The sequence below is a fragment of the Biomphalaria glabrata genome, chromosome 3, assembly GCF_947242115.1.
Source record: "Biomphalaria glabrata chromosome 3, xgBioGlab47.1, whole genome shotgun sequence".
NCBI classification, from domain to species: domain Eukaryota; kingdom Metazoa; phylum Mollusca; class Gastropoda; family Planorbidae; genus Biomphalaria; species Biomphalaria glabrata.
Window position 1 is genome coordinate 34,665,846 of NC_074713.1, and position 27,660 is coordinate 34,693,505.

Genomic DNA, 27,660 nt, shown 5'->3' on the forward strand with positions numbered 1-27,660 from the left:
TAGCGCCTCCTTCGAGGTCGAAGACGAGCACATTTCTTATGAACACGAAGATGGCTGTAAAGTCCAATGCTTTAAAAAGCCAGCCACACATATGGCATAGGTCAGGGGTCGGCAACCTTTTGAGTCGGAAGAGCCAAAAATTACAATTTACAAAATTTCAAAGTATATAAAGAGCCACAAAATATTTTCTTGCCAATAATAAGTAGTACAAGCATAAATGAAGTGCTTTGATAAAAAAAAAAAACGAATCTATTTATTTCATAAGAAAAAAAATGTATTTATATATAGGCCGAGTAGTGTTTTTCAAACAAATTAGATTATATATATATATATATATATATATATATATATATATATATATATATATATATATATATATATATATATATATATATATCATGGGCGTAGCCAGGATTTTGTTTCGGGGAGGGTTGGGGGGGGGGACCCCCGCGGAAAAAAAACCCCGCCGCCGAGCACTATTTCTGGTATTGAAAGCCAACAAAATGCATATTCTGAGGTATCTACAGTGCATTATCTTGCTATTAAAAAGTTTTATTTCAAAAACCTAATGTGCTATTCTTGCAGACTTAGACCCTCTCGCGCCGTTCGGCGCATTTTCCGGCAAGCTGTTTCCGCAACTCTTATTTTGCGTAATTCATTTTGTGTGAGAACATGTCCCGCAAAACCTCATGCGACGCTCTGTCACAACCTTACTAAGGATTCGACTCCCAGTTCGGCATATGATTTCTTTGATTTAGACCCGATCTCTATGACTGACTCCTAAAATCTGTCTTAGCCATCTTTGTTGAGACACATTTAATGATTTTCAATTTCGGCAGAAGACTATTCACACTTTATTAATGGAGCCCAAGCCACTGGTAGAAATTTGTAACCTTTCTTGACTACGCTCTTGGAATTACATGCCTGTATTTCGCTTTAGATTTTATATCGAAAAGGAAAGTTTTTTCGTCAAATCATCTGTTGAGGGGTTTTAAACTAAGAAATCTCTGGAGTTTTTTTGTTTTGTTTTTAATTCAAAACCCCATTTAGCTACGATCTTAGAATTTGGTGACTGTAGTTTGCTTTAAAATAATATTGAAGAGAGAGGTTTTCAACTCTAAACGCTCTGTATGGGAATTTTAAACCCAAAACCATCTGGAGGGGTTTTAAACTTTAAAGAAAAAGCCATCTGGAGAAGGGGGATTTAAACTCAAAACCCCTTTGGCTACGCTCATAGATTTTATAGTGTAATTTGCTTTTTTTTTATATTGAAGAGGTACTTTTTAGCTTCAAACCCCAACTGGAGGGTGGGGGGTTAAACTCAAAACCCCTTTGGCTACGCTCATAGAATTTTGAGTGTGTAATTTGCTTTTTTTATATGGAAGATGGGGTTTATCGTAAATTTTGGAGGGGTTTTAAAATCAAAATCTTCCTCAACTGTGCTGTTGGAATTTGGGGATTGTTGTTTGCATTTTTTTTGTTTTGTTTTATAGAAGAGGGGGATTTAACTGCAAAAACCTCTGGTAGGGGGTTTAAAATTCAAACCCCCCTGTAGGGGGTTTTAAACTCAAAGCCCCCTGGTAGAGGGATTTGTATCTCAAAACCCCCTGATAGGGTTTTTTAAAATCTCAAAACCCCCTGGTAGAGGGTTTTTAACTCAAAACTGCCTCGGCTGTGCTGTGGTAAGTGATGATTTAGTATTAAAATCTCACCTAAAATAAACAAAATGAAAGCAAAAATCAGTCACTTAATTCCGGGGGGGGGGGGGTTGAACCCCCAAGACCCCCCCCCCCCTGGCTACGCCCATGATATATATATATTGATTGTTACGTATTTCTGTTTCTTATGGCTAAATGTACTAGTAGGGACACAATAAAAAAACAAACACTGCAAAGAACTTGACGACTCAACTTTCAGCTTCATATAACTTTATTGACTATTAACTCTAACAATTCGTCACTGTAACATGTAGCGTAGAAGACTGTTCAATATCTGTCAGTTTACAGTTAGCTATACTTCGTTGCAATTTATCTCTTCACTTCGTTGCAATTCATCTCTTCTCAACATGCATCGAGCCGTATTCCACAGAACAGACCAACGACACACTTCCCAGTGTCGCTCCAGGTCTCCCAAAGCTGAACCAAGTCGTACTCAAGTCTACCGAATCAGAGCCGCACACGTCTTACATCGACTGTATCGACTGTAACGGCTCAAGTCCACTGTAGTTCGCTGTATAGACATTAACGACAGTAGTCCACTCCAGTTAACTCTACCCTATTTAACTTGCATTGAGTCGTATACATCTCTCTTCACAGTAGACAACAGTAAAGACGACTCTTCCTACGACTTCCTATGACTGACTTTCACATTAACTCTCTGGCTTATATAAAGTCCCTAATCGCTCCTCCAAAGTTGCGCAAACACTGCTAGTATCTTCTGGAATAACACGTGAGGAAACGTCACATCCTGTCTCTTTTAATACATGTAGTTTCCAGAGACCACCCGCTGCAGTGTCATCTTGCCGGAGTCACAAGTTGTGACCTCTATCTGTCACTGGACACTGCTAGTGCCTTCTGAACAACACGTAAGGACACGTCACATCCTGTCTTTGTTTATACAAGTACATTCCAGAGAACACTCTGCTGTGTTATCTCGCCGGGGTCACACGTTAACCTCTTCCTGTCACTGGTCATTTGTAACACTATATATATATATATATATATATATATATATATATATATATATTTATTTATTTATTTATTTATTTATTAAAACATAATTTTAAAAAATTAAACATTTACATACAACACTAACTTGTACTTCAATAACACAATCGAGCAAACAAATCCAATGGCTTTGCATGGTTTTAGAAAGTTTGGATACATTTGGCTCATAACTTGTATTTAGTTTCAAACCCGACTCGAAATTTTCATTTGTTTGTTGGCTTCTTACTTTACTTTTAATTATATCCATGCAAGAGAACACTTGCTCGCACAAATATGTCAATCCGAAGATAGACAGCTTTCCAAATGCAAACTTCTGTAACTCACTTTAGCAATCTGGAGGACTGTTCCATGCGTCGAATAAAAGTGCCTCGACTCAAGGCATTTCTTTAAAAGCTTTCCATTTTTGTTGCGTTACGCACATACATCTATGGAGCTCTAACTCTTTCCAATTTGACTTTCAAGTCTGTAAATTTCCCACTCTACAAAGCTTTACTTTTTAAATCAATCAATTGCATGTCTAAAGATCCAGTATCAATTTTAAATGGATCAGCGTGGATTTCGTTACGCTTTGTGTTGAGAGGATTTACTTTGAATACTTAAATGCTTTTGTCGTTTTTGAATTGCTCAAACTGTCAACAAATTCATCTTTAATTTTATCCAAAACAATGGCTGGGTTTCCCTTTCCTACTGTTTTAAAGTCAGCTCATTTAATTTCTCTGTTATATCAACCATAAAGTAAATTTTTTGCATCCATTTGTCATTCTCTAATTCAGGGAGATTAATGCCTTTGTCATTTAAGAATGTATTTATTTCATTCAAGCACATAGCAAAACGTTTAAACACTTTACCTTTGGAAAGCCATCGCACTTTATTGGGAAGAAGGAGGTCGGAATATTGAGTCTCCGTTTCGTTTAAGAATACTTTTAACTGACAATGGTAGAGTGCTTTTGGCAAGATGCTGTTCATCATCATCATCATCATCAAAATCCATTGGAATGAGAGCTTGAGAGGCTCAAATCCTGTCTTGCAAAAGCCCTGGACAGAAATCCTGCTGTTTTGCGTAGTGCATACATGTCACCATACAGGTCGAGAATTTTTGGTTTCCCAGACTTGTCGAGAGGGAGATCAACAAGTCTGGGGCTGTCAAACAGAATGTGAGACATGGTTTCCTCTTCTTCCCTGCAGTTGGGGCACAGTGAGTCCACATTTGGCCATAGCCATGAGAAATATGAGCCAACAGGACAGTGGCCTGTCCTGCACTGTGCTATAATAAATTGCTCTGGCCTGGACAGCCTCCACCACGGGGAAGTGCGGTCAGGGCGCCTCATGCACCCCCAGACTCCAGGGGCTTTTTTTCCATTTCTGTTTTGCAAGATTCTATTAATAATCTTGATTACCAAATTCATGACCTCAACTATTTCGGTTGGAAATGTTTGGGCACAAACGTAAGAATTTCAGTTTATTTTGCTTCGAAGAATCGTTGCTGCCCTTTTATGTTTTCAGTCACACTTCTGGCTCCATCAGTTGCTGTTGAAAAGATGTTATTTAAATCGATCTTATTGTCTTCAAGGTATTTTTGCAAGGCGTTCGCTCTATCTTCTCTTCTAGTTTGTCACGAGAGCGGTAGCGAACCTAGAAGTTCTTCTTTTTGACTTCGTGAAGACATATATTAGACAAAAAGGGCAACTTGTGACTCATTTATAGTAAGTGATAAGACAGAAAAAAGCTGAATATCTTTCACCTGCAAATATGTTACAGTTCAAGACATGGAGGAGAGTGCGCTGAAAAGAAAGCGAGTACAAACGACTGAAAGATAGAATCAGTGCCTCGTTAATCGATTCAGGACGATTTTATTTTTAAATGTTTTTCCCCCGATAAAATAAATCATATTTGCGAATGGAACTAAAGAGCCGCAGCTTAACATCCAAAGAGCCGCATATGGCTCGCGAGCCGCAGGTGGCCGACCCCTGGCATAGGTAACTTGGGTCTACTGCAGATAGCCTGCTTCTTTTATCAATCTTTTGTTGGCTCTGTGTTCTTTATGCTGGCCACTCCCCTTGTCTTGGATCTTGAGACTTCGACACTCACGGCTTCGCGCCACGTGGAGCGATCGAAAGCTAGTGTTTCCCTGCCGTGAATGTCAATACCACACTATTTGATAGAGCTCTTGCCTTTGTATCGCTTGTGCTGACATCTCTGAGAGCGCTTTCCTGCAAACAGCTCCCCCTTCTTCTTCTTCTAGCCAGCTTTATTGCTGCTGAGCTGTGAGCTCTTTTGCAGACTGATGGGAAGACAACATAAAAGAATGGATGGGCTCTATCCAAGGCAAACGATGGAGAGGAATTGAGAAATACGGTCGACAAATCTTGTGTGGTGCCACAACGGTCCAACAGACTCAGGGATAGGTGAAGGGGATGGACAATTTTTAGTACTAAGGGAAACAAATGTATGTGTTTATTTGTAGTACTATGTATAGTATCCTCTCGAAGCCATGTCGAAAGGAATGTGTAGTAAACATCTCATTTGTATATCTCATGAGACCTTGACACATGTATTTTGTGACACACCCCAATTGGGTTTTGCTTGATAGAGGAATATTCATCGAAAGACGACAGTCGATAGCCCACTATGTTCTAATTAAATATAACCTTAAAAAGAGGAGGGGTTTGGAGAAAATGCATACTACAATTGACGGCCAAAAGTTGGTGTGTTTGTGGGCATTCAAATTCAACGTAACACTTAAATGAGTTTACGACCAAAACGTATGTCGAGGAAGCGTAAAAAATGCGGACTGTTTCATTGGAATGTAAAAAAAAAGGGAAAGGGCGGTTTCCCGCCATAATTATATGTAGGAGAGCTGTGAGATGTGCAGGATGCAATTTAAAAAAAAAAAGGTTTCGGGTTTCGTTTACTTGATCTTGTGTACATTACACTCTGTTGATTGTTACAACAATGACAATTAGACACTATTTTACATTTCATTGTTTATGATACTTTATCAATATTTATTACATAGATCAAAATGTAAGATTATAAAAATTTGAATCAGACTGAACATCAATTGAATATATTTTCTTTGTCAGATTTTTAGACTTTACGGAAACTTATAAAAGTATTTTTCAAATAGTGGCGCTCCTCTAGATCAGTTTTTAGCCAAGAGGCTATTTACATTTTCCGACACGTCCAATGTTACCTAGGGCCTTATTATACACTGTGTTCAGAAATTTCTAAAGCCGGATAGCACCACGTCACGGGATGTAGTCTGGACATCGCTGTTATAGACCACAAAATATGTGCTAGCAATCCCATTGTTATTTAGGGGGTCTGTAAGTTGCCCCGGCAGCCAAGCGTTATTCTGCGTTCCAGAGCTTTAAAGATTCATTCTCCGCGGATACTGAAGTTTGGGAGACGTACGAGTCAGTGCGAATGACGTCAGCGTACGTTACACGTCAGAAAATGTCTACCATTCTGACAACGAAGTAGAAGACACTAGATTGAAATGTCTTCTTGAAAAGACTCTTTTAAATGGATCTTATTGCTAACTTTTTATACTATGACATTGGTAATAATTTCGTTCTCATGTTGATTAACACATACGAACTCGGTTAATTGAAACACCAGTTAATCTAATCGAATCATAAAGTAGTTGGCCTTTAAAAATATTCCATGATATACATTCTTTATTATATCCACTTATTTTGACTGAAGTTCCATTTCATTGGACCTAGAGAGCGAATGACAAAAAGAAGCCAAAAGTCTGAACCGTTAAACTTCAACAGATTGAAAATATAATTTATACTTTTTAATCCATCGCCATCAAGATTCAATGGAAGAATGAAAATGACGCTGCAGTTGTTGCTGAAAATGTATCAGAAGACCAGAAAAATTCAAGTGAAGTACGTCTAGAGAACACTGAATAAGTTATTTAATAATTGTTTCACTAAGTTGATACCTATTTGTTTTGTTAATGAACCAATTGAAGTTCGTAAGCAGCAATGGCTATTGTTTGTACTTTCGTCATACATGTATATTGCACATTAATAATAAAGCTATACAAACATTTAATGTTACAATAATTATCGCACGGTCCGTTTTGTAGGCCTAACATGGGACCTGTTCTTGTAATCTGACTAACCGGTTGGGAAGGCCCAAACGATCGCGTCCCTGTGTGGTACGATGAGTAGGCTACAACATATGGATTGAAAACTACAATGCAAATAGGCCTATAATTGACCTTTTTGTACTTAAACCAATCGCCTCCACACCTAGCTACTGTCAAACATTTGGATGTATCAAATCTAGATGTAGAGTCAACGTTCTGTTAGGAATATTCGGAGACCTAGCTACTGTCAAACCTTTGGATGGATTCAAATCTAGATGTAGAGTCAACGTTCTGTTAGGAATATTCGGAGACCTAGCTACTGTCAAACCTTTGGATGGATTCAAATCTAGATGTAGAGTCAACGTTCTGTTAGGAATATTCGGAGACCTAGCTACTGTCAAACCTTTGGATGGATTCAAATCTAGATGTAGAGTCAACGTTCTGTTAGGAATATTCGGAGACCTAGCTACTGTCAAACCTTTGGATGGATTCAAATCTAGACGTAGAGTCAACGTTCTGTTAGGAATATTCGGAGACCTAGCTACTGTCAAACCTTTGGATGTATTCAAATCTAGATGTAGAGTCAACGTTCTGTTAGGAATATTCGGAGACCTAGCTACTGTCAAACCTTTGGATGTATTCAAATCTAGATGTAGAGTCAACGTTCTGTTAGGAATATTCGGAGACCTAGCTACTGTCAAACCTTTGGATGGATTCAAATCTAGACGTAGAGTCAACGTTCTGTTAGGAATATTCGGAGACCTAGCTACTGTCAAACCTTTGGATGGATTCAAATCTAGATGTAGAGTCAACGTTCTGTTAGGAATATTCGGAGACCTAGCTACTGTCAAACCTTTGGATGGATTCAAATCTAGATGTAGAGTCAACGTTCTGTTAGGAATATTCGGAGACCTAGCTACTGTCAAACCTTTGGATGGATTCAAATCTAGATGTAGAGTCAACGTTCTGTTAGGAATATTCGGAGACCTAGCTACTGTCAAACCTTTGGATGGATTCAAATCTAGATGTAGAGTCAACGTTCTGTTAGGAATATTCGGAGACCTAGCTACTGTCAAACCTTTGGATGGATTCAAATCTAGACGTAGAGTCAACGTTCTGTTAGGAATATTCGGAGACCTAGCTACTGTCAAACCTTTGGATGTATTCAAATCTAGACGTAGAGTCAACGTTCTGTTAGGAATATTCGGAGACCTAGCTACTGTCAAACCTTTGGATGTATTCAAATCTAGATGTAGAGTCAACGTTCTGTTAGGAATATTCGGAGACCTAGCTACTGTCAAACCTTTGGATGTATTCAAATCTAGATGTAGAGTCAACGTTCTGTTAGGAATATTCGGAGACCTAGCTACTGTCAAACCTTTGGATGTATTCAAATCTAGATGTAGAGTCAACGTTCTGTTAGGAATATTCGGAGACCTAGCTACTGTCAAACCTTTGGATGTATTCAAATCTAGAATGTAGAGTCAACGTTCTGTTAGGAATATTCGGAGACCTAGCTACTGTCAAACCTTTGGATGGATTCAAATCTAGACGTAGAGTCAACGTTCTGTTAGGAATATTCGGAGACCTAGCTACTGTCAAACCTTTGGATGGATTCAAATCTAGATGTAGAGTCAACTTTCTGTTAGGAATATTCGGAGACCTAGCTACTGTCAAACCTTTGGATGGATTCAAATCTAGATGTAGAGTCAACGTTCTGTTAGGAATGTTCGGAGACCTAGCTACTGTCAAACCTTTGGATGGATTCAAATCTAGATGTAGAGTCAACGTTCTGTTAGGAATGTTCGGAGACCTAGCTACTGTCAAACATTTGGATGGATTCAAATCTAGATGTAGAGTCAACGTTCTGTTAGGAATATTCGGAGACCTAGCTACTGTCAAACCTTTGGATGTATTCAAATCTAGAATGTAGAGTCAACGTTCTGTTAGGAATATTTGGAGACCTAGCTACTGTCAAACCTTTGGATGGATTCAAATCTAGATGTAGAGTCAACGTTCTGTTAGGAATATTCGGAGACCTAGCTACTGTCAAACCTTTGGATGGATTCAAATCTAGATGTAGAGTCAACGTTCTGTTAGGAATATTCGGAGACCTAGCTACTGTCAAACCTTTGGATGGATTCAAATCTAGACGTAGAGTCAACGTTCTGTTAGGAATATTCGGAGACCTAGCTACTGTCAAACCTTTGGATGTATTCAAATCTAGACGTAGAGTCAACGTTCTGTTAGGAATATTCGGAGACCTAGCTACTGTCAAACCTTTGGATGTATTCAAATCTAGATGTAGAGTCAACGTTCTGTTAGGAATATTCGGAGACCTAGCTACTGTCAAACCTTTGGATGTATTCAAATCTAGATGTAGAGTCAACGTTCTGTTAGGAATATTCGGAGACCTAGCTACTGTCAAACCTTTGGATGTATTCAAATCTAGATGTAGAGTCAACGTTCTGTTAGGAATATTCGGAGACCTAGCTACTGTCAAACCTTTGGATGTATTCAAATCTAGAATGTAGAGTCAACGTTCTGTTAGGAATATTCGGAGACCTAGCTACTGTCAAACCTTTGGATGGATTCAAATCTAGACGTAGAGTCAACGTTCTGTTAGGAATATTCGGAGACCTAGCTACTGTCAAACCTTTGGATGGATTCAAATCTAGATGTAGAGTCAACTTTCTGTTAGGAATATTCGGAGACCTAGCTACTGTCAAACCTTTGGATGGATTCAAATCTAGATGTAGAGTCAACGTTCTGTTAGGAATGTTCGGAGACCTAGCTACTGTCAAACCTTTGGATGGATTCAAATCTAGATGTAGAGTCAACGTTCTGTTAGGAATGTTCGGAGACCTAGCTACTGTCAAACATTTGGATGGATTCAAATCTAGATGTAGAGTCAACGTTCTGTTAGGAATATTCGGAGACCTAGCTACTGTCAAACCTTTGGATGTATTCAAATCTAGAATGTAGAGTCAACGTTCTGTTAGGAATATTCGGAGACCTAGCTACTGTCAAACCTTTGGATGGATTCAAATCTAGATGTAGAGTCAACGTTCTGTTAGGAATATTCGGAGACCTAGCTACTGTCAAACCTTTGGATGTATTCAAATCTAGATGTAGAGTCAACGTTCTGTTAGGAATATTTGGAGACCTAGCTACTGTCAAACCTTTGGATGGATTCAAATCTAGATGTAGAGTCAACGTTCTGTTAGGAATATTCGGAGACCTAGCTACTGTCAAACCTTTGGATGGATTCAAATCTAGATGTAGAGTCAACGTTCTGTTAGGACTATTCGGAGACCTAGCTACTGTCAAACCTTTGGATGTATTCAAATCTAGAATGTAGAGTCAACGTTCTGTTAGGAATATTCGGAGACCTAGCTACTGTCAAACATTTGGATGGATTCAAATCTAGATGTAGAGTCAACGTTCTGTTAGGAATATTTGGAGACCTAGCTACTGTCAAACCTTTGGATGTATCAAATCTAGATGTAGAGTCAACGTTCTGTTAGGACTATTCGGAGACCTAGCTACTGTCAAACAGGAAAAAACAAGTTTGTTCTTTTGCAAATTTTTTTTTTTTTTACCTATTGGGTGTCCGCCACCTCCACCCCGCGATGCCACTGTGATCTATGAGCGCGCCAGTATAATAAATATGTTTTAACTTTAAAAAAATTGGAACTCTCATAATGGCTATATTTTAATTTAATTTATTTTTTTTAAAGGACCAAATTAAAAAATCCAGTGTCATGTATTTGATATAACTGCACATGTGAATGGACCTCACCATACATGTTTGATTCACTCCTAGAAACCCCCGGTCCTTGTCTTGTTCCTAACAAACTCCCATTGATCTTCTTGTTGTTTCCCTTGCTGTACAGACCATATGTTACACTTAGAAAACAAACTGACATATAGAACTAGTGCTGTGTACAACCAACTCTGACGTTTACTTAGGTTAGTGCGGGCATTACACTCTTGCTTTTATGTTGTGGTCGTAAATCACTTTTCAATTTCTTTCTGTATTATCTTTTTTTTTAGACAAAATAAATGGCGGTGATCAGAGCTAATGTAATTTTGCTTGAGAGATTAAATGATTCGTTAGGTCACAGTAAGCAATAACTGCTATAGAGTGTCACTCAAGGTCACAATTCAATATCACAACAGACATCTTGTTATACTATCCCGTAGAGAAGAACCACAAAGGGCAACTAAGCCACCCAGACATTCTTACCAACCCAGACATTCTTACCAACCCAGACATTCTAACCAACCCAGACATTCTAGATCGGAAGGTCGTGTTGAATTCTCCTGGAATCCAATTATTCACTAATGCGCCTTGAGAAAAAACTTGTTGAAAAGTGAAACAAACCTTTAAATAATTAACGTAGAATTTCATTTCAACACAAAATCTAGACCCTAACTTTGTATGTTACAAGCATTTCGTCACAACTTAGGCATTATCAGTTCTATTGGCTCATACATACGATTTGCTTTCTTTTGAGTTATATAATGCAAATGTGCAAGCGTACACAACTATGATTCATAAAGCCTACACAATAACAACATAGTGGGAGTCTCCTCCGCATATTTAAGTCATGCATCAAAAAGATAGGCTTTTACAATATTTACGGTCACGGTATGACGGTATGACTATTCGATCACAGCACGCCCGCTACTTGATCGATACACTGACTTGAAGCTATCACGTGGCAGACAGACACAGATGTTCACTTTGTGATTTGTGCAAGGTTTCAAAACAAAATAGATAAGAATACACAGAATAACAAAAAAACATAAAGTATAAAATATTGTTCAAGAAATATTTGTAGACTTCTAAGACTAGCCGTCTGTGTGATTGGAACGTTCACTGAAACAAACATTTTGGATGGAGCATATCAATACACACCTTGTTGTTTTTTAAAGGCTGAATCAGGATTCTAAAGTCAGTGTTGAAAATATCACACAATCGTTTCAAAGAAAGTTAATTAAAATTGAGTGTGCGAAAATTTTGTAATCCCTTTGTAATGGGAAAAGTTGTCATTTTGATATTATGTGCAGGCTTATGACATGGGTAAGTTGAAGTAGACTTGGTCAAGTTGGTTAAGTAGCAGAAATGTTGTAGGTCGTTTATTACAAGCATGCCAGGAGTCTTGTAACTCCGCAGATTGTCTAGCAATATCTTGCATGGCATGATTTTTCATGTACTATACGAATATACAGGCAACTGATGACCTGATTCGGGAACTGTCCATGCGGTCGTTATCAACATTGTGTTGAGGCCAATAATCATCAGTCGGTTATACATGTAAATTATATACATAACTACAATCCAAAATGTTGAAAGATGACAATGTATTTAAAAAAGGGATTTTTATAAAGCGATAGACTGACACATTTTTATGAAGTAATTGACAGACACATAAATATTAATAAATGTATGTATATATGCTAGGGGCGGACTGGCTATATGTTCAAACAGGCAATGGGCCGGCATTAAATGGGGAGGTCTGGTCGCCAACAAAGAAAAAAAAAGTGACAGCATGAAGACACAGATGCCCGAACATTTTTTTTATGACAATTTATTTTGTTTGAAATTCAACAAGAATATCCAAATATTTTACACTAAACACTGTACTTATGATAATTTGCAAAACGTTAGACCGTACTTTTTGCTATGTATGAGCAGCATGGACTTTAACACTGCTTAGATCTCTTTGTTGTTGTGTTTGGCCTAATCATTTTGCTGGTCGGCATGGGCGTTTGATGGCACTCTCATTTCTTTTAGCTCATTCCCTTCCTCGTCATTTAATTGGTTCATTGACAGTATTTCCCCAAAAGAGGGATGAGAGAGATTAAGTTAGAAAACATTGAAATGCAAAGGAAAAAAATAGGGATGACAATAGCTTTTAACAATACTTAAAAGAAATGAACTTTAACACACTTTAACTCATTAAGGCGGCTATTGTACTGTTAATAGTAAGATGCATTAGGTAATCCTACGCAAGCATACATCCAGTTTCCGATGCATTATCAAACTATATATATTTTGAAGAGAATTAGGCTTACACATAGGCCTATTATATGACAAGCCATTTGTGGGTCGGGTTATATGGCCGATTTCGATACCCTGTGCGCCCTTGATATATATATATATATATATATATATATATATATATATATATATATATATTGATATATAAATAAATAAATATAGATAGATATAGATAGATAGATAGATAGATAGTAATTTTCTTGAAGTGTAGTCTAACACTGGACATTCTTTTGTGGAAAATTAATAATTGGTCTACAAACGCTAAGCAAATAAATCTATATCATCTCTAGTAGGCCTACAGGCGAATGTGTTTCCTTAAGATTAATAGATCTAGTACACTGGTAGATAAAGTACAAATGATTGACGACAAATGTTTGCTCCGCCATCGATACGGCCTATGTACATATTGTAATAACTGACCTATACATTAAAGCAGACCACGCCCATTTAGTGACCCTTTTTGAATTAGTTCTCATGACTCTAACAGGTAGATCTATATCTAGTAATGTGATATTAAGAATAATTTGTTGGATTAGTTCTTATTTTCTTTCACATTATCAAGACATTGTAGTCCCCTCTATTGTATCACACATGAGTGCCGTAAGACTCGTAAGCAGGCTATATATCTGAAATGTTTTGGAAAAAAAAAAGAGGGGGGGGTTGCTTTACCATTCGTTAACTTTTTTTTTTTAAAGGTAATGTCCAGTAGATAGAGTGGACAATTTTGGCTATAGTATTATTTAATATTTTCAGGAAAGGATTTCTGGGTTCTCACTACAATTTACGCTAAACTAGGGTAGAGTTCAAGCGACTACTTAAATTGAACACAAAGATCAGCATTGAAAATATTTCTTTTGTCAGTAGCGTACCACTACATTTCAAAACAAGCCATTAATACCTTAGTCTAGCAGAATTTTTAGCGAAGCATGATTATTTTAGACTATATGTTGTAACAAAGTCAAAGTTGAGAAACAGTCTTAATGCGACACCAGAATATAGAAAATATAGAGTGTGACTACTTTACTAATACTATGACAGCTAGAGTGTGCCTACTTTACTTTTACTATGACAGCTAGAGTGTGACTACTTTACTTTTACTATGACGGCTTGAGTGTGACTACTTTACTTTTACTATGACAGCTAGAGTGTGACTACTTTACTTTTACTAAGACAGCTAGAGTGTGACTACTATACTTTTACTATGACAGCTAGAGTGTGACTACTTTACTTTTACTATGACAGCTAGAGTGTGACTACTTTACTTTTACTATGACAGCTTGAGTGTGACTACTTTACTTTAACTATGACAGCTAGAGTGTGACTACTATACGTTTACTATGACGCCTTGAGTGTGACTACTTTACTTTTACTATGACAGCTAGAGTGTGACTACTTTACTTTTACTATGACAGCTAGAGTGTGACTACTATACTTTTACTATGACGGCTTGAGTGTGACTACTTTACTTTTACTATGACAGCTAGAGTGTGACTACTTTACGTTTACTATGACGGCTTGAGTGTGACTACTTTACTTTTACTATGACGGCTTGAGTGTGACTACTATACTTTTACTATGCCAGCTTGAGTGTGACTACTATACTTTTACTATGACGGCTTGAGTGTGACTACTTTACTTTTACTATGACAGCTAGAGTGTGACTACTTTACTTTTACTATGACGGCTTGAGTGTGACTACTATACTTTTACTATGATAGCTAGAGTGTGACTACTATACTTTTACTATGACAGCTTGAGTGTGACTACTTTACTTTTACTATGACAGCTAGAGTGTGACTACTATACTTTTACTATGACGGCTTGAGTGTGACTACTTTATTTTTACTATGACAGCTAGAGTGTGACTACTTTACGTTTACTATGACGGCTTGAGTGTGACTACTTTACTTTTACTATGACAGCTAGAGTGTGACTAATATACTTTTACTATGACGGCTTGAGTGTGACTACTTTACTTTTACTATGACAGCTAGAGTGTGACTACTTTACTTTTACTATGACAGCTAGAGTGTGACTAATATACTTTTACTATGATGGCTTGAGTGTGACTACTTTACTTTTACTATGACAGCTAGAGTGTGACTACTTTACGTTTACTATGACGGCTTGAGTGTGACTACTTTATTTTTACTATGACGGCTTGAGTGTGACTACTTTACTTTTACTATGACGGCTTGAGTGTGACTACTTTACTTTTACTATGGCAGCTAGAGTGTGACTACTATACTTTTACTATGACGGCTTGAGTGTGACTACTTTACTTTTACTATGACAGCTAGAGTGTGACTACTATACTTTTACTATGACAGCTATAGTGTGACTACTTTACTTTCACTATGGTAGCTAGAGTGTGACTACTTTACTTTTACTATGACGGCTTGAGTGTGACTACTTTACTTTACTATGACGGCTTGAGTGTGACTACTTTACTTTTACTATGACAGCTAGAGTGTGACTACTATACTTTTACTATGACGGCTTGAGTGTGACTACTTTACTTTTACTATGACAACTAGAGTGTGACTACTATACTTTTACTATGACAGCTTGAGTGTGACTACTTTACTTTAACTATGACAGCTAGAGTGTGACTACTATACGTTTACTATGACGCCTTGAGTGTGACTACTTTACTTTTACTATGACAGCTAGAGTGTGACTACTTTACTTTTACTATGACAGCTAGAGTGTGACTACTTTACTTTTACTATGACAGCTTGAGTGTGACTACTTTATTTTTACTATGACAGCTAGAGTGTGACTAATATACTTTTACTATGACGGCTTGAGTGTGACTACTTTACTTTTACTATGACAGCTAGAGTGTGACTACTTTACTTTTACTATGACAGCTAGTGTGACTACTATACTTTTACTATGATGGCTTGAGTGTGACTACTTTACTTTTACTATGACAGCTTGAGTGTGACTACTATACTTTTACTATGCCAGCTTGAGTGTGACTACTATACTTTTACTATGACGGCTTGAGTGTGACTACTTTACTTTGACAGCTAGAGTGTGACTACTATACTTTTACTATGACGGCTTGAGTGTGACTACTTTACTTTTACTATAACAGCTAGAGTGTGACTACTATACTTTTACTATGACGGCTAGAGTGTGACTACTTTACTTTACTATGACGGCTTGAGTGTGACTACTTTACTTTTACTATGACAGCTAGAGTGTGACTACTATACTTTTACTATGACGGCTTGAGTGTGACTACTTTACTTTTACTATGACAGCTAGAGTGTGACTACTTTACGTTTACTATGACGGCTTGAGTGTGACTACTTTATTTTTACTATGACGGCTTGAGTGTGACTACTTTACTTTTACTATGACGGCTTGAGTGTGACTACTTTACTTTTACTATGGCAGCTAGAGTGTGACTACTATACTTTTACTATGACGGCTTGAGTGTGACTACTTTACTTTTACTATGACAGCTAGAGTGTGACTACTATACTTTTACTATGACAGCTATAGTGTGACTACTTTACTTTCACTATGGTAGCTAGAGTGTGACTACTTTACTTTTACTATGACGGCTTGAGTGTGACTACTTTACTTTACTATGACGGCTTGAGTGTGACTACTTTACTTTTACTATGACAGCTAGAGTGTGACTACTATACTTTTACTATGACGGCTTGAGTGTGACTACTTTACTTTTACTATGACAACTAGAGTGTGACTACTATACTTTTACTATGACAGCTTGAGTGTGACTACTTTACTTTAACTATGACAGCTAGAGTGTGACTACTATACGTTTACTATGACGCCTTGAGTGTGACTACTTTACTTTTACTATGACAGCTAGAGTGTGACTACTTTACTTTTACTATGACAGCTAGAGTGTGACTACTTTACTTTTACTATGACAGCTTGAGTGTGACTACTTTATTTTTACTATGACAGCTAGAGTGTGACTAATATACTTTTACTATGACGGCTTGAGTGTGACTACTTTACTTTTACTATGACAGCTAGAGTGTGACTACTTTACTTTTACTATGACAGCTAGTGTGACTACTATACTTTTACTATGATGGCTTGAGTGTGACTACTTTACTTTTACTATGACAGCTTGAGTGTGACTACTATACTTTTACTATGCCAGCTTGAGTGTGACTACTATACTTTTACTATGACGGCTTGAGTGTGACTACTTTACTTTGACAGCTAGAGTGTGACTACTATACTTTTACTATGACGGCTTGAGTGTGACTACTTTACTTTTACTATAACAGCTAGAGTGTGACTACTATACTTTTACTATGACGGCTAGAGTGTGACTACTTTACTTTCACTATGGTAGCTAGAGTGTGACTACTTTACTTTTACTATGACGGCTTGAGTGTGACTACTTTACTTTACTATGACGGCTTGAGTGTGACTACTTTACTTTTACTATGACAGCTAGAGTGTGACTACTATACTTTTACTATGACGGCTTGAGTGTGACTACTTTACTTTTACTATGACAGCTAAAGTGTGACTACTTTACTTTTACTATGACGGCTAGAGTGTGACTACTTTACTTTTACTATGACGGCTTGAGTGTGACTACTTTACTTTTACTATGACAACTAGAGTGTGACTACTATACTTTTACTATGACAGCTTGAGTGTGACTACTTTACTTTAACTATGACAGCTAGAGTGTGACTACTATACGTTTACTATGACGCCTTGAGTGTATCTACTTTACTTTTACTATGACAGCTAGAGTGTGACTACCATACTTTTACTATGACAGCTTGAGTGTGACTACTTTACTTTTACTATGACGGCTAGAGTGTGACTACTTTACTTTTACTATGACGGCTAGAGTGTGACTACTTTACTTTTACTATGACGGCTTGAGTGTGACTACTTTACGTTTACTATGACGGCTTGATCGTGACTACTTTACTTTTACTATGACGGCTAAACCGGAGATAGTGCTCCAGAGGTTATCTAGCTTCAAGCACCCAAAGTCATCAAAGTCATTTAGTCTTTTTTTTTTTCTTATTTATTCTTTGTCATAGTCACCTTTGATCTCGAAGAATTAGCTTATCCATTTTCTTACAAATAAATATTAAGACTAAATAAAGATATTTTTAAGTATATAAATATACTTTTACAATTAGGGAATTATTCTATAAAAAAAAGTCAAGTGTAAAATAACATTGTCTGAATGTCATCGCAGAAACAGTTTGGAAAACTCTTAAGTAAGACATATACATGTTACTGTTACATGTTAAGATATATATATATATATATATATATATATATATATATATATATATATATATATATATATATATATATATATATATATATATATATATATATATATATATATATATATATATATATATATATATATATATATATATATATAGGCTATGTGTAAATGTGAAATCCTAATATACATTCCTATAACTTTACTATACTGGTTAGGCCCAAATAACATGAATGAAATCCTAGACCTGGATTACTATAATGTAACTCTAACTTGTAGGCTATGTCTCTGTCGTGGCTCTTGTAGTGTATCATTATCTTTATACCATAACCAGATGCGTCGGATTCTGGAGTCACCACGTTATCATGCGTTGATAGTTTACACTGCCCTAAAAAATAATAAGTTAGCGTTGTCATAATTGTAAACGAAAGACGATTCTACTGAGTGTATAATGCTCGAGTTAATACTCCTAAGTTATAGCCTACTTATAATATCTACTCAGTTCAGAAAATGTTTTATATCTATATGTAAAGAAAAAACAACAACAGCATATTGTACACCTAGACAATGACTTCAAGTCAGTCAGATAAGTCAGATAAGATAAGTATAATTAAATTTGACATCGTCACGGAAGACTTGTTAATTATTCATGGAAGCTCCGGCAAGTCCCGTGTATTAATAATGCACAAGGTTGAGCCTCTAAGATCGAACAAAGATCTTCCCCTTGAATGCGCAGTACGTTATCTTCACTACCACTTTGCTGGTTTCTATCTCCGTAAAACTCAAAAATTACTCATGACCCACATAACCATGTTTTCATTTTGAATTTAACTTACTATTATTTTATATTAACAACAACAAATACGCAAATCAGATTTCCGTATGAGAAGACGCTGATTTGCCCATAGGCCTAAATACTATTATCTCAATTTATTGCCATTAATTATAGAGCCTCTGAACATAGAAGTTTTTTATTTTATTTTACAAGAGTTTTGGTTTAAAACCACAACAACGTTAAGTCAACATTTTTAGACCTTGTGATCCATGGGGCAGAGAATGTGAAGGTCATCATTAACGATTCCCTATTGTCGTTACAGTCCCCTCTGTCATCTACAGTCCATAACAATGGAATTGGTTTCTATAGAAGTACTTGTACTGAGTACACGTGAGATACAATGGAATTGGTATCTATAGAAGTACTTGTACTGAGTACACGTGAGATACAATGGAATTGGTATCTATAGAAGTCTTGCACTGAGTACACGTGAGATACAATAGAATTGGTATCTATAGAAGTCTTGTACTGAGTACACGTGAGATACAATAGAATTGGTATCTATAGAAGTCTTGCACTGAGTACACGTGAGATACAATAGAATTGGTATCTATAGAAGTCCTTGTACTGAGTACACGTGAGATACAATAGAATTGGTATCTATAGAAGTCTTGTACTGAGTACACGTGAGATACAATAGAATTGGTATCTATAGAAGTCTTGTACTGAGTACACGTGAGATACAATAGAATTGGTATCTATAGAAGTCTTGTACTGAGTACACGTGAGATACAATAGAATTGGTATCTATAGAAGTCTTGTACTGAGTACACGTGAGATCAAGAAATACACACTAAGACCCATCAAGCTTTCGATTCTGTCCTGGGACTTAACCGTGATATAGGCAAAGGCGAGATTGTATAATATTGTATATGAATCAACAGTAAAGTGTCCCAATGATCCCCGTCTCCCCAACGTTTTTAAGCGGCCCCCCAAAGGGGAAAAGACGCTATTAGTTTTGTGTGGAATGTCTGTACGTTCGTCTGTCCGTCCGTCCCGTTTAGATCTCGTAAACTAGAAAAGACATCATAATATTTTAGACCATTCAAAGTTCTGATGCAACGGCTACTTTTTTCTTTCTAAAAGCGAAAAATCTATTTTTTAATTCATTTATGCAAGCAGTTTTTTTTTTTATAAAAATATACCACTTTTACAACTATTCACTATTAATAGTAACAAACAGGGGAGGCTCCTTAGTAGGGGAGATAACTATTTACCATATTTTTAACATATTTATGCAAACGGTTTTAGATTTTGTGTCAAATTTTATTTCTACATTTGTATTGCTAAGTTAAGTCTGTTATACTAACTACTATATTTACACAAAAATGTTTACTTTCTTTTTTAAGAGGAAAATCTATTTAGTATGCATATAAGTTGGTCATAATTTAAAACAACAATTAATAAGTAGTTTTTCATATTATCGCGTGAACTGCAGCGTTGCTCTATGACGATAGAACACTGACCTAAATAAAAAAAATTTTTCCGAAATTTTTTTTTCTTAAGGAATAAGCGATTGTCCCTTTACAAAACAATTAGAGCAATTATATATTCATTATAAGACATTAGTTAGGCCAGGTTCACATCTAACTTTACATTCACTTTCACCTATCCTTTGGTCTGTGGACCACTAGGGCACCACACAAGACCAGTCAACCTTCTTTCTCCATCCTTCTCTGTCATTTGTCTTTGATAGAATTTCATTCTGATGTTCTTTCTGAAAATATTGAAACCTGCCTTTTTACCTGCCTGGGTGGACCACTTCGGGGGGCCGATACTGAGTTTGTGTCTCTACACAAACTGTCTTTGTAACCTTGTTTTTTTGTTTTTGTTTTTGGATAGGTAGCAGTACGTGTGTAGGATCATACGATAGTACTTTTTAACGCAAAAGTCTTTATTCTGTCTCATTTTGATTCTTGTAATAATGTTTTATTAGGCTTTCATTTAAATCTGTACAGGGAGTCATATAACCTTCAATTTATAGTATAGTTATGTATATTTATCATATAGCCTAACCTTACTAGGCTTTCTTCAAAATGAAATATCATCTATGTATTACAAAATCTGACATATTAAACTGCAGCTGTGTTTTTACAAAGCTTATATCAACTCACTCTGTCTGTCTGTTTGGTAAAAAGGTTTGTTCACGTTATTTCTCCCACACCCAATTTCGGATCCAGCTGAAGTTTTGCACAATTATTTCTTTTACTTGACAAACCTAAAATCTATATAATAAATTTAATGAATTAGTTAATTAACTATTGGTAACTAATTATTTTGTTTGGTATATCGTACGAGGGATAAGAAATTATACTTGACTGATGTGGTAATATAAGTTGAATTAGTCTTCTTTATTCTTAGTAGGTCACCGCTTTAAGGTCTAAAGCTAACAATATATAGGCCTAACTATAAAACCTTTAATTTCATATACGATTCGCTGGCAGAGTGGTTATTGTATTGGCTTGAGGAGGCTGAGGAGATTTTAACCCACGAGTTCAAATTCGGGTCCTGCACCTTTTATATAGGCCTACGCCTATATATATATATATATATATATATATATATATATATATATATATATATATATATATATATATATATATATATATATATATATATATAGGCCTATATATATATATAATAAGTGCATTTAAAAAGCGATCACCCAGATACCCCATTCTTTCTCCCCTTACCCCTTTCCAACTGGTCCGAGTCAACCAGACTAGTGACTGGATCATAGTGTATTGAAAAAAACTAATAGCTTGAGATGGCTGTACACGCAGATTTACAGTTGTTAGTCTAGAATACTCTTGATCTATTACAAATTTAAATACATGACTGATCCAAACTAGTTGACACAATTAATTACTCTTAATATAAGTTGTTGTTTTTTAAAATTATTTTTATGTTTTTCTTGTTATTCGTGTGCTCTTCAAAGTTTTATTTCTGATGGATAAGACACGTTAAGACATTGACTATAAAGTGATTGCTCACAGAGAAACTAAAGCCATTCAATTCAGACAATGCTATGGCGCCAACGCTTCAAAGTTTTCCGCGAGAGACTTTGCACTCTTTCTTTCAATGGATATTTTCCTGCCATTGTTTCTTCCTACTGCTAGTGGCCTGCTTTGAGCTCGTTCACACACTGAGGAGCTTCCCTCCCTTGTTCAATGCAGCTCTTGAGCGTCCTATCACGACCAACCCTACAGCTAGTACATGTGGAGCCACCCTGGAGGCCTACTGTTTGAGCAGCACCAGCGTGGAGTCCATTAACAAATGTCTGCAAGGATACTGCAGCAATGTTTGTCCTGGGAGGACCTTATTGCCTAGCAATGCCAGCATGTTGACAGGTAAGTTTATTAGATATGTAAGTTGTAGGAGGGTTTTAAAAAGCTGCAAATTTTAATGTTCGTAATAAATGCAATCCATTTATGACTTCTGCACAATAAATTTTTTTGACGAACTGCCTATACAGGCTTTTCCCCTAAACCACCATCCATACATTGGCACTATGAAACATAATAACGACTCTCTGAATTCTGATGAATCATTTAAAACCACCCAAAAGATTATATAGAATTATATTGTTCGTCCACAACATAACTGAATCTAAAATCCGTAATTTTATTTTGTTGAACCATTTTTCTGTCTGTGTCATTTCTCGATTTTCCTTTTGCGTATTAGAAATGGTTCAAAGGTTCTGGGTGCAAGCAACAATGTATGACAAATTTGGGAGGTTGATATTTGAATTCAGTGGCCATTCCATTAACATTTTATGAAATATGAATCTTAAAATTCGAAGTGCATTTCAAATTAAAAATGTAAATCAAATCAAATATAGCCTAGGCATGGCCTAGGTTTTATGGGACATATAAAACGAAAGATTATGTGAATTGAAAAGAAAGATTGTAACCCTATTCTGTTATAGATCTACAGTCCCCCTTTTTTTTTTAAATTAGCGTGAAGTGGGAATGATGTGGCCCCTCTCCACCAGGCCCTTTAGGTCTACTCTTTTGGTTCACCGAGTAAAAAAAAGTATGTGTGTGTGTGTGGGGGGGGGGGGGTAAATAGGGGAAGAACTCTAGATGCAATTAATGTCAAAAACTTTCAACGTTCTTCTGCCCAACCAGAAACTTTGTGGAAGTTATTAGAGTTGAAACTAAGTCTTTTGAAACTATAGATCAATGGAAGCTACCACCCACCTCCTAATAATAAAGAAATATTCTGTCTGAAAAGGTTCCAAGCATATGTAGATTCGTTGCACCGTTTTTTCCCCGGGTTCCTATACCCTAAGACACTCGGTCTGGAAAGTCGATCACCCCCGATTGTACTCCCTCATTTTTCTTTTCTATATCACTTTTACATCCGGCAGCCATTGCCCAGTGCCTTGAGACACGGGGACACGACAAATCGTTCACTGACATTTCATCCATCGACAAATCGTTCACCAGACATTTTGTTCTCCCAACATATCGCTCAGCGACAACTGGCTCACAGACTTTTTCAATGACAGTTGATTCACGGCAAATCGTTCACACGGCAAATCGTTCACTGGAAAAGACCATATTGTTAATATTATATTTTCATCGCTTGTTTACTTTGTTTACTTTAACAATACATACAAGGGATTGATACACTATAACTTTTTAAAAACTGTTATTTCCTAAAATAACAATATTCTACTATGCAAGGAATGATTTGTCGATTAACGAATTGTCGTGAGAATGATTTGTCATGAACCAACTGTCGGTGAACAATTAGCCTGTGAGCCAGTTTTTGGGTGAACGAATAGTCGTGGAATTCTGTAACACAGAAACACCCCCCCCCCCGCCAATTATATATATATATATATATATATATATATATATATATATATATATATATATATATATATATATATATATAAATATATATATATATATATATATATATATATATATATATTTTATATACATTGTCACAAAACCCTAATAAATTTGGAAGTACTGATCTCAAAACTTATTTGTAAGTACAGGTCAAACCTATGGTGATTGTGTGGATGCAGACAGTGTTAACATTCGACCAGGTGCTCGACAAGGCACTTTTTCCACAGTCTTTAGTATGACAGGATCCACTTGCTACATAGTGTCCGTCTTCTCGCCCAGACTGGATGAGAGTGGGACATCCTCCTTCACTGTAGCTGGCTGGGTGTGGCTAGACTCAGATCAACCAGGGTGAGATAAACATAAACATTTAGAACTGTAACATTTCTTTAAGTACTGCCTGAAACATCTCTTTAAGTACTGCCTGTAACATTTCTTTAAGTACTGCTTGTAACATCTCTTTAAGGACTGCCTTGTAACATCTCTTTAAGAACTGCCTGTAACATTTCTTTAAGTACTGCCTGTAACATTTCTTTAAGTACTGCTTGTAACATTTCTTTAAGTACTGCTTGTAACATCTCTTTAAGGACTGCCTTGTAACATCTCTTTAGGTACTGCTTGTAACATTTCTTTAAGTACTGCCTGTAACATTTCTTTAAGTACTGCTTGTAACATCTCTTTAAGGACTGCCTTGTAACATCTCTTTAGGTACTGCTTGTAACATCTCTTTAAGTACTGCCTGTAACATTTCTTTAGGTACTGCTTGTAACATCTCTTTAAGTACTGCCTGTAACATTTCTTTAAGTACTGCCTGTAACATCTCTTTAAGGACTGCCTTGTAACATCTCTTTAGGTACTGCTTGTAACTTCTCTTTAAGGACTGCCTTGTAACATCTCTTTAGGTACTGCCTGTAACTTTCTTGTCATTGTTTGCTATCTTTTAGTTTCTCCATCCTTCGATATCTAATCTTCTCGCTCTATTGATCGATTTCTTCCTATTTTCTCCTAATAGTGTCTTCTTTCGTTCATAATGTTTTTGGAGTGTGTGTATTGACCTATGAAATGCATATATTTTTAGAAAAATGGACGGCATGTCTAAAAGAGGGGACGACTGATGAAAGACGAAAGTAAAAGATGTGTACGAGTTATATTATAGAATAAGAGTCTATAAAATATATTGATTTAATGTGCGTTTTTTTGTATATTAGGGCCATCACATTGATATTAAAAACTTGTAGATATTTGTTAAGAAAAAAAAATTGAGTTCAAGAGTATTTCTACTAGTTTACTTGTTTATTGAATTTGTGTGATTAGTTAATACATACTCCTACAAGGTGTGCTAGGATTACTTGCCTGAGGGTAGATCTCTTCATTACATTTATTATTCATATCTCTCTCTTTTTTATCACTTTCAAAGTTTTTTCCTGCATTTGTTTCCCCACATTTCTTTTTCTTCTGTCTCCGACATTCTTTCGTACATTTTTCTTCTCTTTCTTCTTCTCTCTCCGCCGCCCTACAAAATCTCTCTTTCCCATCTCACTCTCTCACTTTTCCATTACATTGATCTTTAAAACAAAATGCAACGAAAAAGAGATGTAACGATGGGGAAACTATTTGGTAGAGAACAAGAAAATGAGACGTGAAAGTTGTCAGACCTTGGAATGTGTGCTTCAGCGGTCATTCATCCTAAGTTAAAATAAATAAATAAATAAAACAGCAACTAGTAAACATCGATTTAATTGCTCAATATAGGCTAGATCTAGTATTTCTTTGTTTTACTTGTCAGAACTTTGTTAGAAAAACAGTCCACCCCTGGAGATATTCTCTTCAGTCTCCGTGTTGGTCCTAGCGGCGTGTCTCTACATTTTGTAGAGAACAAGAAAATGAGACGTGAAAGTTGTCAGACCTTGGAATGTGTGCTTCAGCGGTCATTCATCCTAAGTTAAAATAAATAAATAAATAAAACAGCAACTAGTAAACATCGATTTAATTGCTCAATATAGGCTAGATCTAGTATTTCTTTGTTTTACTTGTCAGAACTTTGTTAGAAAAACAGTCCACCCCTGGAGATATTCTCTTCAGTCTCCGTGTTGGTCCTAGCGGCGTGTCTCTACATTACAGCCTTTTTAACAGTGATCTCATCACGGCAAGATTTGATACCGTCATAGCATTGCAGCAATGGACGCACATAGCGCTTCAGGTCAGAGATTCAATATACTAAGTTACCTACCCGCACAATTAGTAAATACACAATTATTGGCAACTAAACCGTTGTCCATTTTCTCTGTAATATCTAAGTTTAGCGTTTGTTGTCTGAATGACGTTTGCATAATTATCTTGTCTTACCAGGGCCAGCCTTAGGCATTGGCAGACTAGGAGTACACTAGCCTGACTAGGTTTTAAATAAATGTATTTCTAATTTTCCTATTTCATTCTGCGCCATGGAATTCAATTGGCCTAGGGCCTCCAATTATCTATGAGGCCCTGGTCATACGGAAGCTTCACACTATAAACTTGTGTTGTCTTACGGAAACATCACACTACAAACTAGTAGCTTATATTACAAAAAAAAAATACTAAATTTAATAATACAAATATATTTTTATAATTTTATAATATTATTTTTGAAAAACAACAACAAAATATTTGCTAAAATGATTTAAGAATGTACAGAAAAAAGCACCTCCCTTAGTAATATAGCCTCCCCTGTATTTTTACTATTAATAATGAATAGTTATAAAAAAAAAGTGTATCTTGAAGAAAAACTGCTTGCATATTTAATTTTTAAAAAAGATTAAAGGTTTCGCTTTCATAAAGAAAAAAGTCAGAAGTTTGCAAGGTCTAAAATATCATGATATCGGATTTTGAACAGCTTTTCTAGTTTTTGTGATCTAAACGGGACGGCTTGACAGATCAAACAAAACTAATAGCGGCTATTCCTATTTCGGGGGCCTTAAAAATAAGTATGAAGATACTGACACTTTCAAATTGCTCAGTAGCTTACATTGGCGTAGCTAGGGAGGGGATCCAAAATTTGAAAGTCCCCCCGGACCCCCACTTGAGGGGGGGCACCTAATGAGTGTTATACATTTTTTTACGTTAAATATTAAATATTACGCTACTGCCATGTAACATTGCTATTCACGTTGCTATATAAGTTAATGACCTCGTTGCATGTATTTCACACAGATTAACTCTTTTCGAGCGGGGTTACTCTCAGGGAGCAAATTACATAGCGCTGAATAACTTGATATATAGTTTTTTTTTCATTATCATTATAGTTGTTAATTTGTTTTCTCACCAAATACAAGTATCCCTTATAGTTCGTTCCTTGGATGTCAAGAATTTCAAAATAAAGTCATTCCTTGATTACTTTAAAATAGTGAAGCCAGACGCACCACATTATGAAGAACTTGTTCTAAAAACTATTAAAGACATTGGACTGGACTTTGATTTGTGCAGAGGCCAAACCTATGATAGCGCAGCCACAATGAGTGGCCGTCTGTGTTGCCTGCAGAAACGTTTCTTAGACATAAATCTTAAGGCAACATTTCTGAACTGTGATAATCACTTTCTCTACCTGGCAGCTCTTCATTCTGATGAGTCAGACCCAGAAAATGTCACTTTTTTTGTAACTGTATATAAATTCATCATCTTTTTCCCCCTATTCACCCTAGAGATGGGCAAAACTGAAAGAAGCTGGAGCCAGGAGTTTAAACAACGAGAGTAGTAAACAAGCTGGACTCAAGAGAAGAAGCTATGTCACCAACTGAAAGAATGGACACTGGAAGAGTGCACAGAATCT

General features: G+C 36.3%; 2 protein-coding genes across 2 annotated transcripts in view; both read left to right on the forward strand.

Annotated features, from left to right (window-relative positions):
- The first annotated feature begins 11,592 nt into the window (after window positions 1–11,592).
- LOC106051941 (uncharacterized) lies at window positions 11,593–27,628 on the forward strand. The gene is made up of 6 exons (XM_056023426.1): window positions 11,593–11,917; window positions 21,932–22,343; window positions 24,008–24,206; window positions 25,642–25,782; window positions 25,893–26,055; window positions 27,533–27,628. The coding sequence occupies exons 2-6, from the start codon at window positions 22,022–22,024 to the stop codon at window positions 27,626–27,628; spliced, it is 921 nt and encodes a 306-aa protein (XP_055879401.1). The 5' UTR covers window positions 11,593–11,917; window positions 21,932–22,021.
- The window catches only part of LOC106057012 (usherin-like), a 77,747-nt gene continuing 75,988 nt past the window's right edge, over window positions 25,902–27,660 (forward strand). The window contains exon 1 of the mRNA XM_056024697.1: window positions 25,902–26,055. The gene's annotated coding sequence lies outside the window, so the exon portion shown is untranslated. The remainder of the gene's footprint in view (window positions 26,056–27,660) is intronic.

What these genes read in the sequence shown, in the direction of transcription:
- LOC106051941 (XM_056023426.1), top strand. Translation starts at nt 22,022, where the DNA reads ATGGCGCCAACGCTTCAAAGTTTTCCGCGAGAGACTTTGCACTCTTTC. An exon ending in CTAGACTCAGATCAACCAGG is followed by an intron (nt 24,207 to 25,641) that starts GTGAGATAAACA and finishes TTTACTTGTCAG; the next exon opens with AACTTTGTTAGAAAAACAGT. An exon ending in TTGGAATGTGTGCTTCAGCG is followed by an intron (nt 25,783 to 25,892) that starts GTCATTCATCCT and finishes TTTACTTGTCAG; the next exon opens with AACTTTGTTAGAAAAACAGT.